Source organism: Meriones unguiculatus, chromosome 4 (genome assembly GCF_030254825.1).
Source record: "Meriones unguiculatus strain TT.TT164.6M chromosome 4, Bangor_MerUng_6.1, whole genome shotgun sequence".
NCBI classification, from domain to species: domain Eukaryota; kingdom Metazoa; phylum Chordata; class Mammalia; order Rodentia; family Muridae; genus Meriones; species Meriones unguiculatus.
In genome coordinates this window covers 10,833,167-10,860,516 of record NC_083352.1, presented here as the reverse complement: position 1 = coordinate 10,860,516, position 27,350 = coordinate 10,833,167, and the positions used below count along the sequence as shown (strand labels likewise).

The 27,350-nt window shown below is 41.4% G+C and overlaps 1 protein-coding gene across 2 annotated transcripts in view; it reads left to right on the top strand.

Moving 5' to 3' along the window:
* The window catches only part of Csmd1 (CUB and Sushi multiple domains 1), a 1,585,983-nt gene that overhangs the window by 1,326,499 nt on the left and 232,134 nt on the right, over positions 1-27,350 (top strand). For both annotated transcript variants that reach the window (XM_060381443.1, XM_060381442.1), the window contains exons 24-25: positions 13,691-13,882; positions 14,827-14,953. In XM_060381443.1, coding sequence (XP_060237426.1) covers positions 13,691-13,882; positions 14,827-14,953 — 319 coding nt within the window. The remainder of the gene's footprint in view (positions 1-13,690; positions 13,883-14,826; positions 14,954-27,350) is intronic.

Sequence of the window (27,350 nt, the reverse complement as noted above, 5' to 3'; positions counted from 1 at the left end):
CAGAATCTACACTTAGTCATGGGTCCAATTTTCCCAGCAGAATCTAAGAGGAGCCAAGATGTCTTGCTCTATGTGTGAGTAGTCCCTGAAATGTGCTTATTAGAATTAGCTCCTAATTATTATCAGTTGAAAGGGCCTTTGCTTCCCTGGACTCCTAGGGAAGCCGTGGTGAGGGGTGGTGATATCTAAATCAATGGTGCGATGAGATTCCACCTAACACTGATATCTGACCCCTGTATTCACAACATGCAGACTTTCTCTCTCTTTTGCAAGCTGCTCTCTCTCCTCCACATCAGCTAGCAAGTGCTCATTCCAATCATTGCCCTCTAAACCATACTTTTGCTAGCTTTGCAGTTACTCTGTCTGCCTGTCTTTTCTCACTCCAGTCAAATCCACATTACCACAAATGAACTCTTAAATGCTGGGTCTGTGGTGTGTGTCACGCCCAGCACCCGTGTGGGTCTGTTTGTGTGTGTGTCATTCCCAGCATTTCTGTGGCAGCCTGAGCAGGTTCAGTGACATTAGCATCAGGCCAATGTATTTTGTGTCCCCAAACTTTCTTCTCTTCAGTCCCACCCTTTTGGCCTCCATATCTCTGATGGGGAGCTTCAGAAGATGCAGAGGTCATGGGTGGGCTGCACATTATTCATTCTTCTCTGGCACCACATTCTCTCTCTGTCGTCCCTGAGAAGAGAATTGTCTTTTCAGTATGTTTTCACTCTGGTTTGAGGACTTAAGGATCCATGCTTGCTTCTAGAACTGTCCAGATGGCTTTCGTCTTGATCATGTGATCTATTCCTGCTAGCCCCCAGATGCCTCTCTGTGTCTCTATACCCCTGGCCTTTCCTCCAGCCTTTAGCAAAATGCTTTACCAGTATTTATTTTCTTGGTTCCAGGGAAGAAAGTGGGACCTATTTCCTCTACTTCTTGAGGCCAGCAGTAATCATGGCTCAAAAATGTTGATGACAGTGTCTTAGAAAGTGAATCAGGGTCCTTGGCTACAATTTCAAGCTCAGTGTGTAGATGAGGATAATGGCCACAGGCGGGTCATCACTTCACTCTGTTACCATGTCTCACGTGTCCCTGCTCCATACAGCTTCACCCTAAAACACAGAAAGTAGGAATGCATGATGAAAAATCAGAGGGTGAAGAATTTGAATTCCTCTACAGAGGAAACTCAGAGAGAATGTTGTCCCAATTCTTGGCTCCTCTCAGGAGGGCAGAGCCAACCAGCTATGATGCTTTGTCTTCAATTTGGACATCAAATTCAGAATAGTAAATTATTTCAGGATCAACTTGAAAATACCATATCTGTAGTAACCTTGCTTTATTGTTTCTTCTTAAAAATTATTAGTGTATGTTTATGGTACAGTCATCAGTTACTTGATAACATGCACAGGGTAGTTTTAGGGATATCAGAAGGCATTTTCTTTACAAAACCTTTTTTTTTTTGTTCTTTGTGAATTTCACAAAACACACCCCAGTCTCACTTATCTCCCCCTACCCTCATATTCAACCTCCACCCTTGTAACCTCTCCCCCAACAGAGAAAAGAATCTCACTATGAAAGCTGTAGTGTGTCACAGTGTGTCCACAGGGTAGCCTTTTGTCCACACTACTTTGCTTGCAACTGTTCATGCAATTACGTGTCGTTCTGCTACTGTCAATACTGGAATGTCACTGGAACCCCTCTCAGATATTCTGTTTTTGCCCTGTGTCGCAAAGATCCTATAGTTTTGGATGTATAGGCCTGACCCCTTTCATTCATTCCTGCATGGAGCCTGAATGCCCCATGGGGTAGATGTTGGAATAGGCCAACTAAAAGCCCTGGATCTAGGCCTGAGAGGTATCTGTGCTCATCAGTCTGCCTACTCTCCCACTCTCAGAGCAATCACCCGGATCAGCAGCAACCACCACAAACAGGGCCAGTTCTACCCTGTTGCCTGCATGAGGAACAGAACTGTTGCAGCCCATGGAGGCAATGGGAAGTTCTTCCACTCTCATGATGCTAGGGCCAGCTCTCCTGCCTTCATTGATGGTAAGGGATGAGGGAAGGGAGAAGGGTATTTCTCCCTGGTCAGTGCCACTGCCCAACAGTGAAGAGGCAGGGACAGCTATTACACACTCAGACCTACAAAAGCCCGGAATCCCTGAGATCAACACCCAGAAAATGTTCCAAGTCTCGACCAGTTATCCCTAACAAAACTGACCAAACCACAAAATCACACAGGTTAGCAACAGATCACTAAATTTACAGCAAGAAACTCCAAAGCAGGGCAGCTGTCTTCAGGACTTCTCCAGGTGAGAGGAGAGCCATCTCCACTAAGGACTACAGTTACCACTCAGGTCTCTATGCCTGAGGTGAGCAGCAGCAACTCCTGAAAAACACCTGCCATCCAGTGACTATACCCAAAAAGCTGAGAAGGCTTCCTTCAGAAAAACCATCTTTCTGCCAAGGGGATTCTCTCCAACACAGGATTCCAGGAACCACCAGAAACTAACCCCAAACATCTAAGATAGCCCAATGGGTAGAGGCCAGCATAAAAGCTCAACCAACAAAAGACAGAGCAATATGGCATCTCCAGAACCCAGTTATCCAGGGGCAAGCAGCCCTGGACACCCCAGCATAATTGAAATTCAAGAAGATGACCTAACATCTATACTCATGAAGAGGATAACAGAAAAAACAAATAAAATTCGTAAAAACCTAGAGGAAGATAACCTCAAACAGATTATGGCCATCCTTAAAGAAATAGAGGAATATAAAAACAAACAGATTATGGCCATATGTAAAGAAATACAGAAAGTTGCAGCCAAACAGTTTGTGGCCTTTAGGGAGGAAATGCTTAAATCATTGAATGAAATAAAAGAAACAGAGATTATGAAATAATGAAATAAAACAAACAGCTGAAGGAATTGGTGGAAAAACATGAAAAATACAGTCAGACAGGTGAAGGAAATCAACAAAACAGCTCAAGATCTGAAGATAGAATTGGAAAAATTAAACAAAACACAAATGGAGGAAATTGTGGAGAGAAAGAACTTAAGGAAGAAAACAGGAATTACAGAGGTTAGCATAAACAATAGACTGCAAGAGATGGAAGAAAGAATCTCAGGTGTGGAAGATACAATGGAAGAAAAAGATGTCTCTCTCAAAGAAAATGTTAAATTTAAAAAATTCCTGACACAGAGCATCCAAGAAATTCAAGACAACATAAAAACACAAAATCCAAGAAAAATAGGAATAGAGGAAAAAGAAGATTCCCTGTTCCAAGGCCCAGAAAATATTTTCAACAAAATCATTGAAGAAACTTTTCCCAACTTAAAGAAGAGGCCAATAAGAATACAAGAGGCCTAGAGAACACCCAATAAATTAGACCAGAAAAGAAAATCCTTCCACCTCATAATAATCAAAACAGTAAGTAACAAACAAAGAAAAAATACTAAAAGCTTCAAGGGAAAAAGGCCAAGTAACATATAATGGCAAACCCATTAGAATCACACCTGACTTTTCAACAGAGACTATGAAAACCAGAAGGACCTGGACAGATATCATGAAGACCCTAAGAGAACACAGATGTCAGCCCAGACTACTATAACCACCAAAACTCTCAGTCCTCATAGACGGAGAAAACAAGATATTCGATGACAAAAACAAATTTCAACAATACCTACACACAAATCCAGCATTACAGAAGACAGTAGAAGAGAAAAATACAACCCTAGAAAACTAGCTACTTTCAAGAAAACATAGGAAATAATTAACCTTACTACAGTAAAACAAAAAGCAACCAAGCACACAACCTTAGGACCACAGCCAACATCAAAATCAAAGGATCTAACAACCACTGGTCATTGATCTCTCTCAACATCAATGGACTCAATTCTCCAATAAAAAGACACAGACTAACAGAATGGATGTGTAACAAAACCCAGCAATCTGTTTCATACAAGAAACACACCTATGTCACAAAGATAGAGATTACCTGAGGGTAAAGTGTTGGAAGACTGCTTTCCAAGCAAATGGACCCAAGAAGCAAGCAGGAGTAGCCATTCTAATATCTGATAAAATAGACTTTCAACCAAAATTAATAACAAGAGATGGGGAAGGACACTTGATACTCATCAAGGGAAAATTCCACCAGGAAGACATCACAATCCTGAACATCTATGCCCCAAATACAAGGGCACTCACATTTGTAAAATAAACATTGATAAAACCTAAACCACACATAGATCCCTACACATTAATAGTGGGAGAGTTCAACACTCTCCTCTCAACAAAGGACTGGTCAACAAAACAGAAATTAAAATCAAAGAAAACATAACTCTAACTGAGATCATTAATAAAATGGATCTAACAGACATCTACAGAACCTTTCATCCAAACACAAAAGAATTTACCTTCTCAGCATATCATGGAACCTCCAAAGTAGACCATATAGTTTGTCACATACAAGCCTCAACAGATATAAGAAGGTTGAAATAATCACTTGTATCCTATCTGATCACCATGGACTAAAGCTAGACCTCAAAAACAACAGAAATAGCAAAAAGCCTACACACACGTGGAAACTGAACAACTTGCTACTAAATGACAGCTGGGTCAGGGAAGAAATAAAGAAAAAAATTAAAGTCTTTCTAGAACTCAATGAAAATGAAGACACAACATACCAAAACTTGTGAACACAATGAAAGCAGTGCTAAGAGGAACGTTCATAGCACTAAGTGCCTTCAAGAAGAAATTCGAGACAGCTCATTCAAACAACTTAATGGCTCACTTAAAAACCCTAGAAATAGAAGAAGCAGACATACCAAAAAGGAGTAGACAGGTGGAAATAATCAAACTCATGGCTGAAATCAATCAATTAGAAACAAATAAAACAATTCAAAGAATCAATGAAACCAAGAGCTGGTTCTTTGAGAAAATCAACAAGATAGACAAACCCTTAGCCAAGCTAACTAAAAGGCAGAGAGACACCATCCAAATCAACAAAATCAGAAATGAAAAGGGGGACATAATGACAGACACTGAGGAAATCCAAACAATCATTAGGACTTAGTTCAAAAGTCTATATGCCACAAAATTTGAAAATCTAAATGAAATGGACAATTTTCTTGATTGATTCAACTTACCAAACCTGAATCAGAACCAGGTAAATCAATTAAGCCCTAAATCCCTCAAGGAAATAGAAGGGGTCATCGAAAGTCTCCCATCCAAAAAAAGCCCAGGACCAGATGGTTTCAGCACAGAATTCTACCAGACCTTCAAAGATGACCTAACTCCAGTTCTTTTCAAACTATTCCACAAAATAGAAACAGAAGGAACGTCACCAAACTCATTCTATGAAGACACAGTCACCTTGGTACCTAAACCTCACAAAGACACAACAAAGAAAGAGAATTTCAGGCCCATCTTCCTCGTGAACATTGATGCAAAAATGCTCAACAAAATACTTGCAAACCGAGTACAAGATCACATCAAATATATCATCCACTATGACCAAGTAGGCTTCATCTTAAGTATGCAGGGGCGGTTCAATATACAGAAATCCATTAATGTGATCCACCATATTAACAAAATGAAAAAAAAAAAAACCCATGATAATCTCCCTAGATGTTGAAAAAGCATTTGACAAAATCCAACATCCATTCATGGTTAAAGTATTGGAGAGATAAGGGATACAAGGCATTTATCTAAACATAGTAAAGGCAATATACAGCAAACCTATAGCCAACATCAAACTGAACGGAGAGAAACTTAAAGCAATCCCACTGAAATCAGGGAGAAGACAAGGCTGCCCACTCTCTCCATATCTCTTCAACATAGTTCTGGAAATCCTTGCTAGAACAATAAGACAGTTGAAGGAGATCAAGGGGATACAAATTGGAAAGGAAGAAGTCAAATTATCACTATTTGCTGATGATATGATAGTATACATGAGTGACCCCCAAAACTCTACCAGGGAACCCTACCTCTGATAAACACCTTCAGCAAAGTGGCCGGATACAAAATTAACTCAAAAAAAAAAAATCAGTAGCCAAAAGACAAAAGGGCTGAGAAAGAAATTAGGAAAACAACACTCTTTACAATAGCCATAAAGGACATAAAGTACCTTGGTGTAACCCTAATCAAGCAAGTCAAAGACTTGTATGAAAAAAATTTCCAGTCCCTGAGGAAAGAATTAGAAGAAGATATCAGAAGATGGAAAGATCTCCCATGCTCATGGCTTGGCAGGATAAACATAGTAAAAATGGCCATCTTACCAAAAGCGATCTACAGATTCAATGCAATTCCCATCAAATTACTGACACAATTCTTTACAGACCTTGAAAGAAAAATTCTCAACTTCATATGGAATAAAAAGAAACCCAGAATTGCTAAAACAATCCTCTACAATAAAAGATCCCTCTTCAGGAGGTACCTCCATCCCTGATCTTAAGTTGTACTATAGAGCAACAGTTTTAAAAACTGCATGGTACTGGCATAGAAACAGAATGGTGGATCAATGGAACTGAACAGAAGATCCAGAAATAAACGCACACACTTATGGACACCTGATCTTTGACAAAGATTCCAAAACCATACAATGGAAAAAAGATAGCATCTTCAACAAATGTTGCTGGTCTAACTGGATGTCTACATGTGGAAAAATGAAAATAGATCCATACTTATCACCCTGCACAAAACTAAAGTCTAAGTGGATCAAAGACCTCAACATAAAACCAGACACATTAAATCGGTTAGAAGAAAAATGGGGAATATCCTAGAACTCATTGGTACAGGAGACAACTTCCTAAACAGAACACCAACAGCACAGGCTCTAAGAGCAACAATCAATAAATGGGACCTCATGAACTGAAAGCTTCTGTAAAGCAAAGAACACTGTCAACAAAACAAAATGACTGCCTACAAATTGGGAAAGAATCTTCACCAACCCCTTATCTGACAGAGGGCTAGTATCCAGTATATATAAAGAACTAAAGAAGCTGAAAAGCAGCAAACCAAGTAATCCAATTAAAAAATGGGGAACAGAGCTATACAGAGAACTCTCTGTAGAGGAATATCGAATGGCAGAGAAACACTTAAAGAAATGCTCAACCTCATTAGCCATTAGGGAAATGGAATTCAAAACGACCCTGAGATTTCACCTTACACCCATCAGAATGGCCAAGATGAAAAACTCAAGTGACAACACATGCTGGAGAGGTTGTAGGGAAAGGGGAACCCTCCTCCACTGCTGATGGGAATGTAAACTTGTACAACCACTCTGGAAATCAATCTGGGCTTTCTCAGACAACTTAGACTAGCGCTTCCTCAAGATCCAGCCCTACCACTCCTAGGCATATATCCAAAAGAGGCTCAAGTATACAATAAGGACATTTGCTCAAACATGTTTGTATCAGCCTTATTTGTAATAGCCAGAAGCTGGAAACAGCCCAGATGCCCCTCAACTGAACAATGGATGCAGAAATTTTGGTACATGTACATAATGGAGTATTACTCTGCAATGAAAATAAGGAAATCATGAAATTTGCAGGTAAATGGTGGGACCTGGAAAGGATCATACTGAGTGAGCTGTTGCAGAAGCAGAAAGACACCCACGGTATATACTCACTCATATAGACATATAGCAGAGGACAAACCTACTAAAATCTGTATATCTAAAAAAACTAATCAAGAGAGAGGACCCTGCCTAAAACGTTCAATCCCCATCCTGAAAGGCAAAGAGGATGGACATCAGAAGAAGAAGAAAACAGGAAACAACCTAGGAACCTGCCACAGAGGGCTTCTGAAAGGCTCTGCTTTGCAGACTATCAAAGCAGATGCTGAGACTTATGGCCAACTCTTGGGCAGAGTGCATGGAATCTTATGTAAGAAGTGGGAATTATTAAGAGCTGGAGAGGACAGGAACCCCACAAGGAGAGAAACAGAACCAGAAAATTTGAGCACAGGGGTCTTCCCAGAGATTCATACTCCAACCAAGTACCGTGCATGGAGATAACCTAGAACCCCTGCACAGATGTAGCCCATGGCAGTTTAGTGTCCAAGTGGGTTACATAGTAATGGGAAGAGGGACTGCCTCTGACATAATCTGATTGGCCCGCTCTTTGATCATCTCCCTCTGAGGGGAGGAGCAGCCTTATCAGGCCACAGAAGATGACAGTGCAGCCACTCCTGATGTGATCTGATAGCCTAAGATCAGAAGAAAGGAGAGGAGGACCTCGCCTATCAGTAGACTTGGGGAAGGGCATGAGTGAAGAAGGGGGAGAGAGGGTGGGACTGGGAGAGGAGGAGGGAGGGGCTTATGGAGGGATACCAAGTGAATAAACTGTAATTAATAAAGTAAAAAAAAAAAAAGAAAAAAGGCTGAATGTGATCTTGAGAAAAAGCCAATAAAAAAAGTTAATAGAAAACAATGTAATATATGGTGGGAGATGAAATCAATCAATGAAAAATTACCTCATCTAATAAATCAGCAAAAGCTTATGGTAGCCATGACCAAAGAATGACACAGATTTATAATAATATTTTCAAACCAAATACAAACACTTCAGTTAGAGAATTTAATTGAGTATGAGTTGTGTTTCAGAACATAGGTCAATTAACTACTTCAAGAAGTTCAATATTAATTAACTCTCCTTCACAAGTAAGTCACAAAATTTAGTTTAAGTGCTAAGCCTGGACTGACTTCTTTTTTATTTCATATGAGTACAAACAGAGTTAACAAAATGGATATTTAGTGGGTTTTTTTTTCAGTATACTTCCCCTTTCTAAAGCAGAAATGCAAAATAGTTCTCTATCTTTTTGGAGAGGGGAAGCTTTCAGGGATTAATAAGAAAATTATTATTTTACCAAAGCAAGAACATTGTGTCCGTTGAGATGCCTTATGTAAACCTGTGTGAGGTAGCGGTTTGCCATCAGTGTCTGATAGTTTAGGCTGCTCACAGGAGAAGATACTGGGGATCTATAGGTGATGGGTGCCTCCTCTAACCCAATTCTGTAGCTCACTGAGCAGAAAGACACATTCTTCAGGGCACAGAGCTAGAGCTAAGAACACACAGCTCCTGGTCCTTACTGCAAAGAGGGATACATGCAGAGTAAAGCTTCAGTTAGAAAATTAGAGGATGAAAATTCAGTCTATCACTAAGTCCTGATCAGACTTGGGAGAGATGTAGGAGACTAGACATGTCTTAGAAAAGACATGATGTGAAGAATATAAAAATGGGTAATTATTGTAAAAGATATTGAGGATAAATTTCATCTACTTGATGTCTGGCTCTTGTTTTGACTAAAACATCTTGTTCCTAGCATCCTTGATGCACTTATGACTTATGAAGAAACCTCTAGAAGAATGACAGACGCAAAATGACTAAATATTCAGAGTTAGACTATAGTTCCTCATAATGTTTTGACACAAATAACTTGATTTATTTTTCAAAGTTTCTGTGGCATAAAGAACACACAGTCAGCAGTCACACTGATTCCTGGCAGCCCTATTGCTTCTCCATAGGAGAGGTTGCTTGCCTGCATTTTTAAGCTGTTACCGCTTAGTAGACTCCAGATAAACTTTTTAGAGACCTTTTTAAGTTCACATAGTATTAGATATGCCTCTTTTATAGAGATGTTTTTTTTGCAGATTCAAATAAAATGTCTTCTAATGACTTGGATTCATAAAATAAGCTGTAGTAAAAAGTATTAGCTTTAGTAAAAAATAAGCTGTAGTAAAAAGAAAAACAGTGAGGACTGATCACAGGATGATGCAACATCATTTCAGACTTCTTCAATTACCCATCAACTCAATGTCTTTATCAATATTTGAAATCATTGTTAGATTATTCTACTTGCAGATGGCGTGGATTGAGCTTCCTGTGCTACTGTAGACCTGCATTCCTGGAAACCCAAAGAGTCTAGAGGGGTATCTGTGCACAGGGGCAGCTAGAACATTGGTAGCTCTAAGACTGGAGACCTACGCAAACACTGACCAAACTCGGGTACCCACACAGGCAAGTGCCTTGTTTCATGGCAATTGACTCAGGTCCTTCGTAGCACAAGGGACATCAGCCTTAGCTCTGGAAGACCATATACCTTCCTCTCACCCCACCAAAATATAGATCAAAGTCACATTCTCTTCACCCCCCACCCATGTATAAATACTCTGATTTCTGCTGTGACTGTGTGCGTTAACAAGCCGTTAGAAAGTTTAGTGGAACAAAGTTTCTTTGATGGATTGAAAATTAGACAAATGAGTTCTGGAATGGCCAAATCCTCTTCTGCCTTCAAGTGAGGAAAGGTATATTTCACAGAAGACACTGGGTAAGCCTACGGATGTGCAGAATTGAGTACAGGACTTTTACAAGGCAATGGATTTCATGTGACCTTTTGAAGAAATAATAAAAGTGTGGGAAGAAATAATACATGGCCTGGGAAGACTGACAGCCGCCTTCATCAATAATCAGCTTTCTTCCCTGCTTGGCCTGGCATGTGGTACAAACAAGTTCCTAGACTAAGTGATAGAACAGTCACTAAACCTTCCTCTTCCTCCACATCAAAATCAATTGACATTTTTACTGATATGTGTTATTACATCTCACTTTTTTTAAATGTTTCTTCCTTGCTTCAAATAAAGGCTTCAAGCCTTTGGAAGAGAAGAAAATGTTCTTCTAAGATAAGTGTGGAATAAATCTACTTGTGGACCTGGAAGATTTGGTTCTACAAAGAACACACTTGCTTGGCATAATGGATACAGGTCCTGAGTAATATAAGAACTCACATCTGTGTTCCATCTGGGCAATGGTGGCCATGCTCTACTGAAACTATCCACTGAACTCCTAAGACCATGGTTGCCCTTAGTTAGATTGCTATAGCACTTTGTTGGCAACATTGAGTGAAGTGGGTGGTTGATTAGGTTTTCAGAAATGCAGGCACATATCCACATTAAAGAAAGTTTGCTGGGCCGGGTCCTTGCTACATGGAAGCTGTGATTCACTGTGAAACTGAATGGCCACTGTTATCATTTGTATATGCCCATCCTCATCTTCCCCCCAAATGGGTATATGTGTGTGATGGCTTATAGCTCTGTGTGTGAATGTATATGATTGTGTGTGTGTGTGTGTGTGTGTGTGTAAATATATGTAATTTTGAATGCATGCATGTGTATAATTACTTGACATGCATTAGTGGACTGGAGAAATCACCCTACTCCAACTGTGATTGAGACCATTACACCAAACAGGCACTTTTCACGGATGCACAGCAGTTGCACAGTTTAAAAACCTGATCAAACACCCACTCAAGGTTGTCAACAGCCTGTTCTAGCAACCCAACTGAGGGTGCATGACTTCTGCACATGCTGAACATGGATCCCCATGTGGCATTTTTGTAAAGTTACGGTATCAGGATTCCAGCTGCTCTTGGCAGATGGACTTCTGGAGATGGTGGGGTGAGCTTCAGATAGTCCGTATGGCCTGGCCACCTCAGAGTGCAATGTGTAGAGAGTCTCTGGGTGGCTTGCAGTTGGATGCCTCAATGACAGGAGTTGCTGGCCGATTCTGTGCGAAGTGTCATACTAACTGGATGCCTCAGTTGATTTGGGGTCCTGATACAGTAGCATGGATGATAAGACTCAACATTGTTTTCATTGTGTTGATAATTTTCTACCTGGACTTCGTCTGTCTAATGGATTCCCCAAGTGTATATCCCCCTGGGCTGATGCTCAGCACACTCAGATGAAGATAATGGGACATTTGGACAAAACATTTGCTCCCACCAATGGAACCTTCCTCCAGGTGTGAGGTTACTGTAGCCTAGCTGGTTATTCTGTTCCTGTTGTCCCAAAGCCTGGGCCGGACTGCATTCTGATGCCCAGTTCGGATGACAGTCTTCCAAAATCAAAGCCACATGAAATGGCATCATGACAGCCCACACTCACACCATCACTCAGTCCTTATGCAGCACTGGGGCCCTGGAGGGCCTCCTCACATCCTGCACAAGGCTCCAGTATAGTTCTGAGACAGATAATTGCATCACTCCAAAGCTGCGTACAATTGAGACCTGTTTCTAGTCAGACACTGAGCTGTGGCAATTCAAACTGTCCCTTTTTAGCACTAACGTGACAGGTACATCTGTTCTTGTGTTCCAGTTTACGTAGATGGTTAACATTTGGAAATAAAGTGAAGTTACTGTAAGGATAATGACTGCGTAGCCAGTGAAGTCTAATACTGTAGAGCAGGCAACTTTGCAAAAGAGTTGTGGTGCAGGAAGGGACCAGCAGCCTGCTCTTTCCTTTCCATCTACAAAGTAGCAAGACTCAGTCTTGCTTATTTAAAGCTCACTGGAGTGAAACCAGATTGTGAATGTAAAGAGCAATTTCTCCTCAAAGGCGTGCAAGCTTGACAGGCAAACAGTGTGGAAAGTCACACATTCATTTGCAAATTTAATCTAATTTGGGAAAGAAAGGTTAGGGAGGATGGAAGCAAACAGACCATGTGGCGCCACAACTTTCCAGCTCTGCTTTTTATAATCATTGAAATCTGCATCGTGATTGGTAGAGAAACACGTCAGTGTGAGGCTGTCTCCACAGTCAGCCCTTCCATGAAAACAACGGGCAGCTCTCAGAACCACAGCAGATGAATCTTCATTTCTCTCTTCCACTCACTTAAGGGCTCATGGTAAAACATCTTTGTGATTCCTGATGGAGTCTGAACTTCTGAGGTCCTCAGGTGGCTCAAGACTAGGCTTCAGGATCATGGCTGATGGGATCTTCTGAGACCCAGTTTGAGAGGGCAGGGGTGATTTTTATGGTTATGCATCCATCCTATGTGTGTGTATGTGTATGAAAGTGGGTGATTGAGGATGGTGTCTTCCTCCATTGCTTTCCATCTTATTTGTTGAGCCAAGGTCTATCATTGAACTGGAGCTCTGTGACCAGCTAGCTCCAGGGATCCTCCTGCTGCTGCTTCTCACATTGGAGGCATTTAATGTAGCTGCTGAAGATCCAGACTCAAGTCTTGTGCTTCCAAGGCAGGCACTTAACCAATGGACAGAGTTATTTCCCAAGCCCTAACAACAGCTTTTTAATTCCTGTGAGTTTGTGATCTTGGAGGTGGGAAAGTTGTCAGGTGGTGGGTGATGTGATTCAGACACCTGTGAGCTTGCTGCATAGTGCCCTCACGACTTGGTGTGACACTCTCTTGTGGAGGAGTCTTGAGTTGAGCAGGAGCTCTGAGCTTATGGCTGTAAGGAACTTTGAGCTGGAAAAAGCAGTGTGCTCACCAGAGTTGGAATGGAATGGTGGAAACACAGAACCTGTGAGGCAGAAACTAGACAGAGGGAAGAGAGACTATGAAGCTCTACTCTTAAAAGCAGGCCATAGCTAGCTGTGGGAGCACACACCTTTAATCCCAGCCTTGGGGAGGCAGAGGCAGGCAGATCTCTGTGAATTTGAAGCCAGCCTGGTCCACACATCTAGTCCAGGCCAGTCAAGGATACACAGAGAAACCCTGCCTTGAAAAACAAAAACATAGTAAGAACACACACCATTTGCCAATAGACCTTACCAAGACACACAATTCCTTTGTCCTTTAAAAGTACTCCTGTGCCTTTTTATTCCAACACTTCCATGCCTGCGGTTTAAAGGCCGATGTGTGTTCTCTCTTGAGTTGATTCACCTGTTCCTCTCTCCCTCTAGGTTTTGACCTAGTGAAATGTGAGGACCCAGGCATTCCTAACTATGGCTACAGGATCCGAGATGACGGCCACTTCACAGACACTGTCGTTCTCTACAGCTGCAATCCAGGCTACACAATGCATGGCAGCAGTACCCTGACCTGCTTGAGCGGGGACCGGAGGGTGTGGGACAAACCTATGCCTTCCTGTGTGGGTGAGTTGGGGAAGCTGGGTCAGACTCCTGTCAAGAGCCAGGCGAAAGGGATCATGCTACACGTGGCTTGGGGCATGTTCTTGGGAAAGGGCAGGTCTCTCCCTGCTCAGTTATTGTGTTTGTATATATGCTGGTTTCATCCCAAGCTAGACATAGCGGGAGCTATCCCTCCTCCTAAGGTCCCAACAACAAACTGAGGGTCAGTTCCATTACAGTTCACTCTTGGAACCAAGGAGTTTATTCAGCTTACTGACAAAAAAGTGTGTCCAGAGTTATGGGAAGAGGCAAGGGTGGCCTTAAAGCAGCAGCCACACTAGAAGGCGTGCGCTCAGTGCATAGTAACACCCTCGTGACCTGTAGTGGAGCTCCCTCTACCCAGTCTTTTCCCACCTATAGACTCTAGCCCTTCCTGAGACCTCCAGAGGCCATGTGTAATTAGGACAGAATTATATACAACTAGTTTTGGGGAGAGGGGTGGATACTCAAGTGAGGTTCTTCTCTCTCCCAGCCCCACCTTCTGAGACAACAGTTAAGGAGCCAAGTATAAGTATCTTTTGTGAGTAGTTCTGGCCAAACTCCCGAAACAGGCAGCATTGTAGCTGGGAGCTTAGTCCTTTCCACCAGTTCCCAAGATGTGTGTGCACATGTGAGCACATGCTAGGAATGAAGGTAGACAAGCCTGCTCTGTGCAGGGTTGACTGCATGTGCAGTTGCCACTAGAACCAGGGCAGGAGAGTGCTAAAGTTTGCATGCTCAGCTGTGGTGACTCTGCAGATGCAGGCTACCTGTGTGGCTTTAGCTTGGGAAAAAGTAAAATAGAAGTGATGGGCAGGTGACTGGTTCCTCTTCTGTGCATTCAGACAGACATGCTAGGGTTTGCTTGTAAAACTAAACAAGAGATCAAGCAGACACCTGAGTAGACTTTCTACCTGTGTCTTTTGCAGCCGAATGTGGGGGTCTGATCCATGCAGCCACATCAGGGCGCATACTGTCTCCTGGCTACCCCGCCCCATATGACAACAACCTCCACTGCACTTGGACCATAGAGGCCGATCCTGGAAAGACCATCAGGTACTTGATGTATAGGATCAATCATTTGACAATGAGAGGTGTGTTCAGTGTCCTTACGTGAGAAGCATTAGGCCGTGGACTTCATGATCAAAGTCTGAGCTTGGGAAGAAAATGTTCAGTTGTGGCTTAGTTGTTCCTCACATGATTTCCCATGTCTTTGTAATTGTAAACTCACCGGTCTACAGTAACTGGGGAAACCTATGTGTGTCGTGAGCTTTGCTGGGTGGCACAATACCTTCGACACTGAGTACTAACTCTACAGGTTCGCTGTGTGTCTCAATGTGTGCATGAGCTTCGCTGAGCTGAGCTTCCATGGCTGTCCTTAGTATTCAGCCTCAGCTGGGTGGTCTGAGAAGGCCACAGACACACCCTCTTTGAATTCTGTTCCTGCTGAATGAGTCATAGTGGAGGAGTCTTATTAGTAAGAAAGGACAAATTGTGTCTTCTGCTTGCTTTACATTAGCTAGTAAGCCATGTGCCAAAGCAAGCCTCAGAGACCAGCCAGGGATTCGGTGTAAAGAAATCTCTACCCGTGTTAGTGGAAGGGAAGCAAATGAAAACAAACAACAAACAAACAACAAAAGAAGCAAACAAAACAGGAATTGGCCTGCTGTCCTGAAGAAGGCATAAAAAAAAGGCAACTTAAAATTAGACTGATAAAATGAAGTTGTAAGAAACTAAGGAAAAGGGGAAACATTTAAACCAAAGCCTTTTTTTTTTTTTTTTTGCAATGAAGAGGCCCTGGTGAGTTTCTTAAGCCACAAAGAGATGTCTGCCCAAGCTCATCACATAGAGCAGGAAGCTGTTGTGTTGTGATTTCTATATAAGGATCCACTGACTGACCTCATGATAGATCCCATCTGTAAGTGGGGCAAGAAAGAGAACTTAAAACTGGGGAGGGAAATGAGAGAGAGAGTGAGAGAGAGAGAAAGAGAAAGAGAGAGAGAACCAGTGAGATCTATAGAATTGTAGACAGGAGACTGTTAGAGAATGGGAAAGGGAGCTGTAGAATGGGGATGAAAGATACCTTTGGTTGATGGAGAGCAAATGCCATCAAGATATCTTCTATTTACATAGGAAAATGTCACCATGAAACCTGTTGTGCCTGCTTACTACATGCTAATAATAGCATACATAATGCCAACATACTACTTTATAGCTCATTTAAATTTCAATGTATGCTTAATCAAGATAAGTGATTGCTGTATCAGGAGATTCCCAAGGTGAATTTGAGCAGCGGGGTCAATAAATTCACTTGCTCACTGAGTGACATATAAGTAAATATGAATTTCTTGAGTGGAGTACACCTGACTGCAGTGATATAAAAATCATCCCACTGACTCTAAGGAGTAGAGAACATGCACCATTGTGAATGACTCTGTAAAAACACACTTTTCCATCTCTTTTGAGGACTTCAATATTTACTTTTCTCAGAATTCCCCTTGTGGTTTATTTTTCTGGATGAAAAAGAGCAATGTCTCCCATGAAAGAGAACAGGTGTTGGGTCAGTCCTGCAGGTGAATGTAAGCCTCCATTAAATATTAATAAGAAGAGAGAGGGGAAATCAACAGAGTGGTGTTATGTAATATTAATAAATATATAACATTTTATATGTGTGTATGATGGAGAGGGTACATGCATGTTTAGAAGCCTGACATCAACTTTGAGTGTTATTCCCCAGGGCTATTCCACACATTTTCTATCTTCTTCCTGGTTTTGTTGTTTGGTTTGGTTTGAATTTTCTGAATCAGTATCCCTCCCTAGCCAACACTCACCAATTGGCTAGGCTAGCTGGCTAGAAAATATGAGGAAACCGCTGGTCTCTGTCTCTCCAGTGCTGAGATGAGAAGGGTGTGAAGCCATCCCGAGCTTTTCTGTGTAGCTCTAAAGACTACAAGTCCAGGTTCTCATGCTGGCATAGAAACACATCACTGAGCATCCTCCCATCTCTCAAATGTATAGCCTTTCTAGTCATGAGTGTAGAGGCAATCACACACATCTCTGTACCATTCCAGAACTCAGTCCACACCTCTCCCTGAAAGTAAGTATTCTGAAATGTATCAGCACATCATTTTGATCCAAATAAATTAAAGAAGGAAGAAGCTAAGAGAGAGGCATAAGTATTTGTAAATAATTTACTCAATTGATATTCAACTTACCTACCCGTAATTTTGATGAAGTAACTCATTTAAGAAAATATGCTTGATTTTTGAAAATAATGGCTTGGAAAATAAGTAAAAGTACACATTGTGCTTTTTTTTTTAAGTTTCACTATACTCACAAAACAGAACTTGATCTTGATTTTAATATTTTCTGGGAGTTTAACAAGCCTTAATAATTTCACTGGGGCAGAGTCAATACAACCTACATCTTCTACCTGAAAATTACCAGTAAACAAAAGCACACAGTTTGTCCTAACAGCTGGAAGCACTGCTGTACATTTGTGCTGGGACTTTTAAACAGAGATAGTTTTCATGCTCTAAATACTAATAAGCGGCCACATTGGCTGAGATAGTTGTAGCTGGGCTTCTGAATCCCAGGAAATCCAGACCAGTTTTGGATGGTATTATGTCAAGAATGTTGAGAGAAAATGTAAAGATGGTATCAGGGGACATTTGTTCTGGAAGACACTGTAACCTTTATCATGTTTCCTGGCATATATTCCCTGTACACGGTACTGTGTTTAACTGCATATACTGCAAGGGCAGATTATATGTTAGCTGGCCCTCCCTCCATACTTTCCTACCCCCAGTTCTTCCTCATTCCACTGGAGAGTTTTGCAGATGCTTTTGTTTGCAACTTTAACTTTATGCTGTAGTTCCCAGATCTGAGTTTAATTAAAACTCCAGTAACATGACACTGTAGTGAATTTGGTACTGTTAAGAGTTGTGGACTAAAATTTCTCCGGGATACTGCATTCACAACAGTGCTGAGAACAGCTGTGATTTACACAATAAAGGAGGCAAAATGAATGCCAGGGAAGGGCATCAAGGACTGTACTCTGCAACAGCACACCAGCACACTGTGCCTTAGACATGACTGTCTCTCAGCAGCCATTCACAGCTCTTTGACTGTTTTTCTGTTCCTGACTGTCCATGGGAAATTGTACTGTGTGGTACAGTTGAAGGAAATTCTTGACAAGCTTACACATTGTTAACATTACAGAAGTAACATTATAAACATTGTCGATACAATGCCTAATGTAGACTTTTAACGAGACAAATTGCGTGAATGAATGCTTTGGTCTCCCTTGGTTTGTCTGGGTTGGAGTGTCTTACTAGCAGGTAGCAGATGAGCCCAGAACATTTCAATTTATGTTTGGTTACAGAGGCCTTGAGTGAGGGGTGTTTGTCCAGGGAACGACCAAGTTCATTCCTTGAGACAGACAAAACAATTGTACATCTTGGAAAAAAGGCCCAGCAAGAACGTGAGAGTGTGAAAGGAAAGTGAAATGACAGCTGAAGAGAAGAAAGTCACTGAGAAAGAGTAATAGTTGGATATCATGGGTCTATCAGACAGTAAGAGTAACAGTTAGAGATCTCAAGCAGGCATTAGCCACAGAAGGGACAAAAAAAATATATCAAGGGCAGAGGAGGGGCTTGATTAAGGGTCCATCCAGGGGCTCTGGCTTGAACTTTTATACATTCTACCTCCCATGCTCTATTTCTTCCTCCCTGATTGGCCCTGTCCAGAGCCTCCTCCATTGGGGTAGACTCTTTTGTCCCTGAAGCCTCCTAGACAGTCCTGCCCACTCCTGCTACAACTCCTTGCTTGACCATGTAAAGCTCTCAGGGCTTGTTAACTGACCTCCATCTTTGCACAGCTGCCTGTCATACTCTGAGCGGAGTATTAAATTTTATTTATTAAAATTTAATTTTACATACCTGTAAAACTAATGCACATATTCTTTTTGAAAAGCTATTTGAGAAGCATACATTCTCTCTCTATCAGACCTCACCACTCCACATGGACAAATACCCACATAATCCTGTATGTGCAGGTGGCCCTTGGCATCTGTGGTAGTTAGGCCTTAGAAGGTCCATAGATACTTAAACCTACCTTATATGCATTGATTCCGGGTAAACATCACGAGCCCTCTCGGGTGCTTCACTGGTCTCTAGAGCATCTACAACACCTATTGCAAAGTTGGTGCTGTGTTAGAGGCTGAGGAGGTATACAGACAACAATGGCAAGACACAGGGGTATTCATGTACATCACAGACGCAATTAAAATATCTTTATTTTTTCAGCTTCTTTTTTTAATTAAATTTTTATTTTTTATATTAATTTCATTTTATTCACTTTGTATCCCAGCTGTAGCTCCCTCCCTTATTCCCTCCCAATTCCACCCTCCCTCCCTCATCTTCTCCTATGCTCCTCTCCAAGTCCACTAATAGGGAGGTCCTCCTCTCCTTCCATCTGGTCCTAGCTTATTAGGTCTCATCAGGAGTGGCTGCAATGTCCCCCTCTGTGGCCTGGCAAGGCTGCTCCCCCCTCACGGGGAGGTGATCAAAGAGCAGGCCACTGAGTTCATGTCAGACACAGCCCCTGTTGCCCTTACTAGGGAACCCACCTGGACACTGAGCTGCCATGGGCTACATCTGAACAGGGGTTCTAGGTTATCTCCATGCATGGTCCTTGATTGGAGGATTATTCTCAGAAAAGACCCCTGTGCCAGATTTTTTGGTCCTGTTGTTCTCCTTGTGGAGCTCCTGTCCTCTCCAGGTCTTTCTATCTCCCCCTTCTTTCATAAGATTCCCTGCACTCTGCCCAAAGTTAGGTTCTGAGTCTCAGCATCTTCATTTTAAATTGATTAAGTGTGTGGGTTTGTGGCCTGCAAGACAGACTGGACTGTATTGGGTAATGTGTACTGTGAACATACATGATTAAACCTTGTGTCTCCTGTCAGATATTTATGTTGCTGGCTTTTGCCTTACCCACACTGATTTGGCAAACAGCTTTACAAGGAAATCTTTGTCCTTGTTTCTGATTAATTCCTTAGAACAAATCCCAGGAAATAATTTACTTAATTAAACAGTGTGCACATTTCCAAATGCCCTAGTACAAATCCTTCTTTGGGGTATTTGCCTGTTTGCCAAATGATACATACATTCTAATTTGACCTACTTTAACTTAAAATAATAAGATATTATCTTAAGAAATAAAATTTAAAGAATACTTTTTAAAAATCATAGAAACCTAAGATTTAGGAAACACATTGAAAGTATTTTTTTTGGTGAAAATGCAAATAATTAAATTTTGATTTGCATAATTATTTACTTATTTATGGAACTAGCATGGTTTATATTACCCTGAAGGGTTTTTTTTTTGTTCATAATCATTGTCAGATTTCTATGTTTTTATTGGCATACTCAGTTCTCTGAATTGCTGAAAACATTCCATTGTCTGAATGCCTTACCCACATTGAATTTATTTAAATGACATTTGCTGGGAATATATGAGTTGTTCTTTATTTATTCTGTGTTGTAAGAAATACAATATAAGCAATGTCCTCCTAGCATGTCACCTGGAATCATTTCCATGATAGATATGTATCTATATTCAGATTTTCATTGCCATGACCAAATTGCTGTGCAGGAGTGTGTGTGGCCAGAGCAGGATGTGATAGTGTGGCCACCCTCCCCAGTCCAACACCACCAGACTCAAGCATCTTTGCCAGTCTTGTTAGAAAAGATCTCTTCCAAATCTCTAGCTTTCACATTTTGACGTTGGGGGACAGTCATTGGTTGGCTATTCCCTCAATCTCTGTTCTGTCTTTTATCCTGCATACCTGTAGGCATGACAAATTCTGGGCTGTTTTGTGGATGGGTTGTGTCCCTGTTCCTCCACTGCAAGTCCTGCCTGGCTCCTGGATATGGCCACTTCAGTATCCACCACTGTTGGGAGGCTCAGCTAGGGTCACCCTAACCTTCCTAGGAGCCTCCCCCACCCCAGGTCTTCAGGTCATCCTAGAGCTACACCAACACCAATTTCACTTCTCTCTCCCAGCCCTCTCAACCCCCATCCCTGTTCTCCCCATACCTGATTCAACCCCCTAGCTCCCTCTCCCCCTCTCTCTCATCCAGTTCCCTCTTTCCCTGCACTTCTGATGTCTAATTTACTTCCTCTTCTTAGTGAGATTCAAGCATCCTCCCTTGAACCTTCCTTGTTACTTAGTTTCTTTGGGTCTGTATGTTGTAGCATGTTTGTCTTGTACCATTTGGCTAATATCCATTTATAAGGGAGTAAAAATTGTGTGTGTCCTTCTGGGTCTGGGTTACTTCACTCAGGATGCTCTTTTGTAGTTCCATCCATTTGCCTGCAAATTTCATGATGTCCTTGTATTTAATAGCTGAGTAGTATTCCACTGGGTAAATGTACCATAGTTTCTTTATCCATTCATCAGATGAGGGACATCTAACTTGTTTTCACTTTCTGGCTATTATACATAAAGCTCTTATGAACATAGTTTGGTAAACATTTTTGTGGTTTGGTGAAGCATATTTTGGGTATGCCCAGGAGTAAGCTGGGTCTTGAGGTAGAGCTATTGCCAGTTCTCTGAGAAAGTACCAGACTAATTTCCAAAGTTGTTGTACAAGTTTGCCCTCTCAACAGCAATGGAGTAGGGTTCCCATTTCTCCATATCCTCACCAGAATGTGCTGTCACTTGAGTTTTGGATCTTAGCCATTCTAATGGGTGGAAGATGGAATCTCGAAGTTTTTTTAATTTACATTTTCCTGATGACTAAAGATGTCGAGCATTTCTTTAAGTGCTTCTTGGCCATTAGAGATTCCTCTGTTGAGAATTCTCTACTTAGCTCTGTACCCCATTTTTAATTGGGTAATTTGCCTTGTTGGTGTTGGGAATTTAAACATGGATTTGCTTAGTGAGTTTCCTCCCTTTAAAAGTTATTCCTACTAAAACTCCTGCCATCTCATATACCTGAATTCCTATTCTGACTTTAGGTGAGATTCTCTAGATGGGAACATGATTCAGAATGGTATTGCACAGTGGTTTGCTTGGTGTCTGGCTTAGTTTCCTTGTCTTTTGTTCCTATTGCTGTGGATTTGATCCTGTTGTAAGACCCACTATAAATCTTATTTAACCTCTGTTCTGTGTGTTGGTGGCTATAAAGATGGCCCAACCAAGTCTGGGTTATTACAAGATGTCCTGTGATGAATATATGGTTATGAGTCAATTGGTAAGTGTAGATTCAGGATTTCAAAGAGCATATAGAACTTCTGGGACACAGTGAGTCCCACCCTCAGCCGTGAAAGACAGCAGCCCCATCTGAGGTTAACATATTTAAAGTACATTGCATCATCTATTTTCTCCGTTGGTTTCTGTTCATATTGAGATGCCTTGACTCTCTAGTGTTGTCTTGGTTTTGCTTCCACATTCTTTTCCTTGTAAAAAAAAAATTAATTGCTCCATGATGTACTAATTCCTTTCTTCACGTGAGACTTTGGTCATAATGTAGATGTTCGTATCTCAGTTGGTCTGCTTCTGGGTTTTATTTTCTTCCATTTATAACTGGCTTAGTATTTATATTTCTGCTTTGGTAGCATGTAGACTATCTGTCTTCTAGTACCAAGAACACTAGCCCATATGAGTAAAGTCTCTAGATAGGCACCAGCTCAACTTTTCAATGTTAATGAGTTGTCTAGGGATTGTCTTTAGCAACAGGACCTTGCTATCAGTTTACAGAGAGCACCTATAGCCTTGGCAACAACCTGGTTCTTGAGGTTTCCCATGGGTCCCCCTTGGCCAACAACTCACTTAGATGTTACCCATTCTCAGTACTGGAAATTTTATTTGGTGACAAAAGACCCTCAGTTAGGGCTCTGTCTTCTCCATTATTTGGTGATTTCATTTATATCAAATACCATTTAATTTTAGCTGTCTTTCCCACATGTTTCCTTCCTTCATTCCCTTGTTTCTCCCTCTCTGATCTTTCCATTCCAGTCCCTCTCCAACATCCATCCACAACTATCAATGATTCTATTTCCCTTTCCCAGGAAGGTCTGCCCCCAAGTTCCTAACCCCTATAGTTCTATGGATTGTAGCTTCCTTATCCTTTTCTTAACTAATATCCACATAGAAGTGAATACATATAAATATTTGTCTTTCTGAGTCAGAGTTACTTCACTTAGGAAGAATTCTTTTCTAGTTCCATTCATTTGCCTGCAAATTTCATTTTAAATGATTGATTAATAGTCTGTGAGGCTGGAGAGATGACTCAGAGGTAAAGAGCACTGGCTGCTTTTCCAAAGGTACTGAGTTCAATTCCCAGCAACCACATGGTGGCTTACAATAATCTATAATGAAATCTGGTACCCTCTTCTGGCCTGCAAGCACACATGTAGGCAGAATACTTTATACATAATAAATAAATAAATCTTTCTAAAAATTGGTCTGTTGTGTAAATGTACCACATTTTCTTTATCCATTCATCTGTTGACGGACATTTAGGTTGTTTCCAATTTCTAGTTAATTAGTAGAACAACAACAAACATGATTGAGAAAGTGTCTCTGTGTTAGGATAAAGCATACTTTGGGTATATGTCTAAGAGTGATATAGCTGGATTTTTGAAGTACATCTATCTTGCTGAAGAACTGCCACACTGATTTCCAAAGTAGTTTTATAAGTTCACATTCCCATCAACAGTGGATGAGTGTTCTCCTTACTTTACATCCTCACCAGAATGAGCTGTCATATTTGTTTTACTGATCTTAGCTAAACTAAGGAGGGTAAGATGAAATCACAAAATAGTTTTGATTCACATTTTCCTGATGACTAAGCATGTTGAATATTTCTGCAAGTGTTTCTCAGAAATTTTAGTTTCCTACCTTGAGAATTCTGGTTAGCTCTGAATCCATTTTTTAATTGGGTTTTTTTGTTTTGTTTTCTTGATATCTAGTTTCTTGAGTTCTTTATAAAGTTTGTTCATTAGCTGTCTATTGGATATGGCGTTAGTAAAAATATTTTCTTACCTTGTTGCTTTTTTTAATTGATCGTGTCGTTTATCATGCAGAACATTCTCAGTTTCATGAAGTTCCATTTATTTATTTCTGATCTTAGTGTCTGTGGTAATGGTGTTTTGTACAGGGTTTTCCAATGCCAATGAATTCAAGTCTATTCCCTGCTTTATCTTCTATCTGGTTCAGTGTGTCTAGTTTTTATGTTGAGGTCTTTGCTCCATTTGGAGTTGGTTTTTGTGCAGGGTGATGAGTATGGATCTATTTGGATTCCTCTACAAGCAGTTGTCCAGTTTGAACAGCACTATTTGTTCAAGATGCTGTCTTTTCCGTTGTTTATTTGTGGCTTCTTTATAAAAAAAATCAGGTGTGTGGATTTATGTCTGGATCTTCAAATTGATTTCATTGATCACCATGTCTGTTGTTGTGCGTACTGTAGTAGGGTTGCTTTGCTCTAGTGGACACAGTGTTCTGGCTGTTATCAGCTGTTTTTTTAACTCTGGTGTCGAGGCAGCTGTGTTCCAGATGATTGTAATTTTAGGTGCAAATATCTGGTCTCATCTTTGTTGGATGAGTGATTCGTTCCTTAGTTTCTGCTGCCTTCTCTGCTTCTTAGGAAGGTGTGGTGGCTGTGTATTGCCTGATAGAGAATTCTTCTGAGATTCTGCCTGGTGGGGCCACTGAAGGTTCCAGGTATAAAGTGGGAGCTGACACTTAGAAGTGAGGATGGGCTAGAATGGGGGACTGGGAAGATCTATAGGGCAGAAGAAAGTAGGATGTTCCTTCAGGGTCTGCTTGGCTCCCTGGGAACAGAGTCAGAGAACCAGGAGATGCTACAAGTGGTAGTCTACCACAGAGCTGGGGATGAGACTGGAGATTGGATATGGAGGAGAGGAGGAAGGGTAAAGATGTGAAGCTCACCCACATACTTCACCCACTGCTGGCAGGAGTGGCCAGTGGGTTCCCAGAGAAAGCCTGCTGGAGTCGGGAGCTGGGATAAAGATCTGAATTGCAGGTGCTTATCAACTCTTCATGCTATAGACAGAAGACTGCAGGTGGAGGGTGTTAAATCTATTCCCTTTGGGAGGGTTGCCAGCAGATCCGTGCTCTTTATGGAAGTTCCATGGTGGAGACCCTGAGGGTCTGGAAGATTCTAGATCTACTTTGTAAAGTAGCAAAACCAGATGGAGGGGCTGTGAGAAAGTGGATGCAAGGACTGCTGTGAGTTCCAGGCCAGCCTGGGCTACAGAGTGAGTTCCAGGCTAGCCCAGCACAGAGTGAAACCCTGTCTCAACAGATAAATCAAACAGAGACAATAAAAATAATAAGTGCAAAACATTGTATTCTTTCTGGATATCATTGAGTAAAAAATAGCTGCCTCTTTTTTTTATAACAAGATTACTCTTTACATAATGACTATCTTAAAGTGATATGTTGTAAAAAGCTCCAGATCAGAAGAATCAGTAAAGAAGGGGGTGCTCTAATTTTAAAAATAGTCTAAAGCAACCCATCCATCAAAGGATGAAGGAAGGAAAAAAAAAACAAAACAAAAACAAAAAACCTTAGCTGAACTCTACAATCTATCTAATTTGTATGTCAGTTAAAAACATGTGTAGTTATCCAAATGAGGGGGGAGGGACAACTTTCTAAGATTGCAGTCTTTTTTTTTTTTCTTTTAAATGAGGAACTAAATACCAGGAAATGCAGTAAACATGTCCATGGTTTAAGTGGCCCATTAAGGGTTAGGTGTCTTTTCTTGTGATAAAGAATTCAATAAGGTCATGTTAGGTCCCAAGCCTTGGCTGGGGTACCTACTTAGCCTATCAAAGCAGACCTGGCCACCGTGTTCTTCCTATATCCTTCAGTTCCAACTTGCCAGGAGTCCTCCTGGCTGACATACTCTGTCCCCTACCCTAACATTTTTCACCCAGGTATGAGGCCGGGCTGCCCTTCCCCCGGAGGTTTTCTCTATATAATTTAGCCATTTTGGTTACCTATCCCTCTTTTATCTTTTGCCCTCTTGGCCTCTCTACCTGGTGCTCCTCTCCTTGCCCCTCCCCCCGCTTTCTCACATGGCTCAGGTCTATGTCCACTCTGGATTTTCCCATATTTCTCTGGCCCTGGCTATGCTCCACCTTTTGTCTACAATTAACTTTCTTCTCTGCCATACCTAGGACCAGCCACTTCCTTTTCTTTCTTTTTCTTTTATTCAACATCAGCCCTAATTAGAAAGATAAATGACTTTGACACGTTATGCAAATGAGCAAATGCCTGTGATCGGGTAATGTGTTGGTTGTGATCCTAGTCTGTCTCCACCCATAAACTTTGGTGGCATCATCCTGTCTTAAGGTTTAAAATCACGTATCAGTAGAAGACCTATGAATTTGATATCATCCAGAGTTCCTCTCAAGCCCCTCACTATGTTAGAGCTGCCTGTTTATTTCCATTTGCATGAGTCTAAGTCCAGTGGTCCAACCCAGAGATTCTGCTCTTTCAGGCCACACAGGTGTCCCCTGTCTCAACTGGGTTGATGGCCACCCCGCCCTGTTGTTTTTGAGGTTCAAACCTTTAAAGTTCCTTGCATCCCCTTTCTCACAGCCCCTCCATCTGGTTTTGCTCCCCTACAAAGCAGATGTAGAATATTCCAGGCCTTTAGGGTCTCCACTGTGGAATGTACCTAGGAGCATGGGCCTGCTTCTGGCATCCCTCATGAAGGTCATAGATTTGACACTCCCCACCTGCAATCTTTTGCCTATAGCATGAAAGTAAAATAAGCACATTTTCAAAGCAGATGGCGGGGTAATTTTTTCATAATCAGCTGACTTGGTATTTTACCCAGCCAAAAAGACAAAATACTTAACATATCCCAAGAGGTCCTATTTCTTTTGTTTCCTCTTCCTCTCTACCACCTACCCCTCTTTTCTTCTCTGGTCTTATGGCTTACTTTTTTTTCTCTGTCTCTCCCTCTCCCTCTCTCTGTTACTCACTCTCTCTTGCACCTTGCTTCTTTATTCTCTCAAACTCTCACTCTCTCTTCTGGCTGCTTTAGATTCTAGAGTCTTCTTCAAGGCTGAAGTCCTATATATTGGATTTTTGTTTGGTAGAATGATCCCTTGCTTGACTGTTACAGAGCTCTTGGTTTCTTCAAGCCTCTGTACACACCTTATCTTGCCATGTAGTTTATCCTTAACTGCCCTTGCCTTGTCTGTTTCCTCCCATACATCAGGCCTTAGAGTCTCATCCCCCCATTTCTGCTTTTGATTCTGTTATACTCAACATACGGTAGAATGTAGTACTTTATTGTTTAATCTTCTTGCTGTGCATTTCCATTGCAATGTAAACAGTGAAGGCTGCTTGTGTAATTCAATTGACATGATCTCAGGGGTGGTCTTTGTATACTGCTATAATTCTACAAAT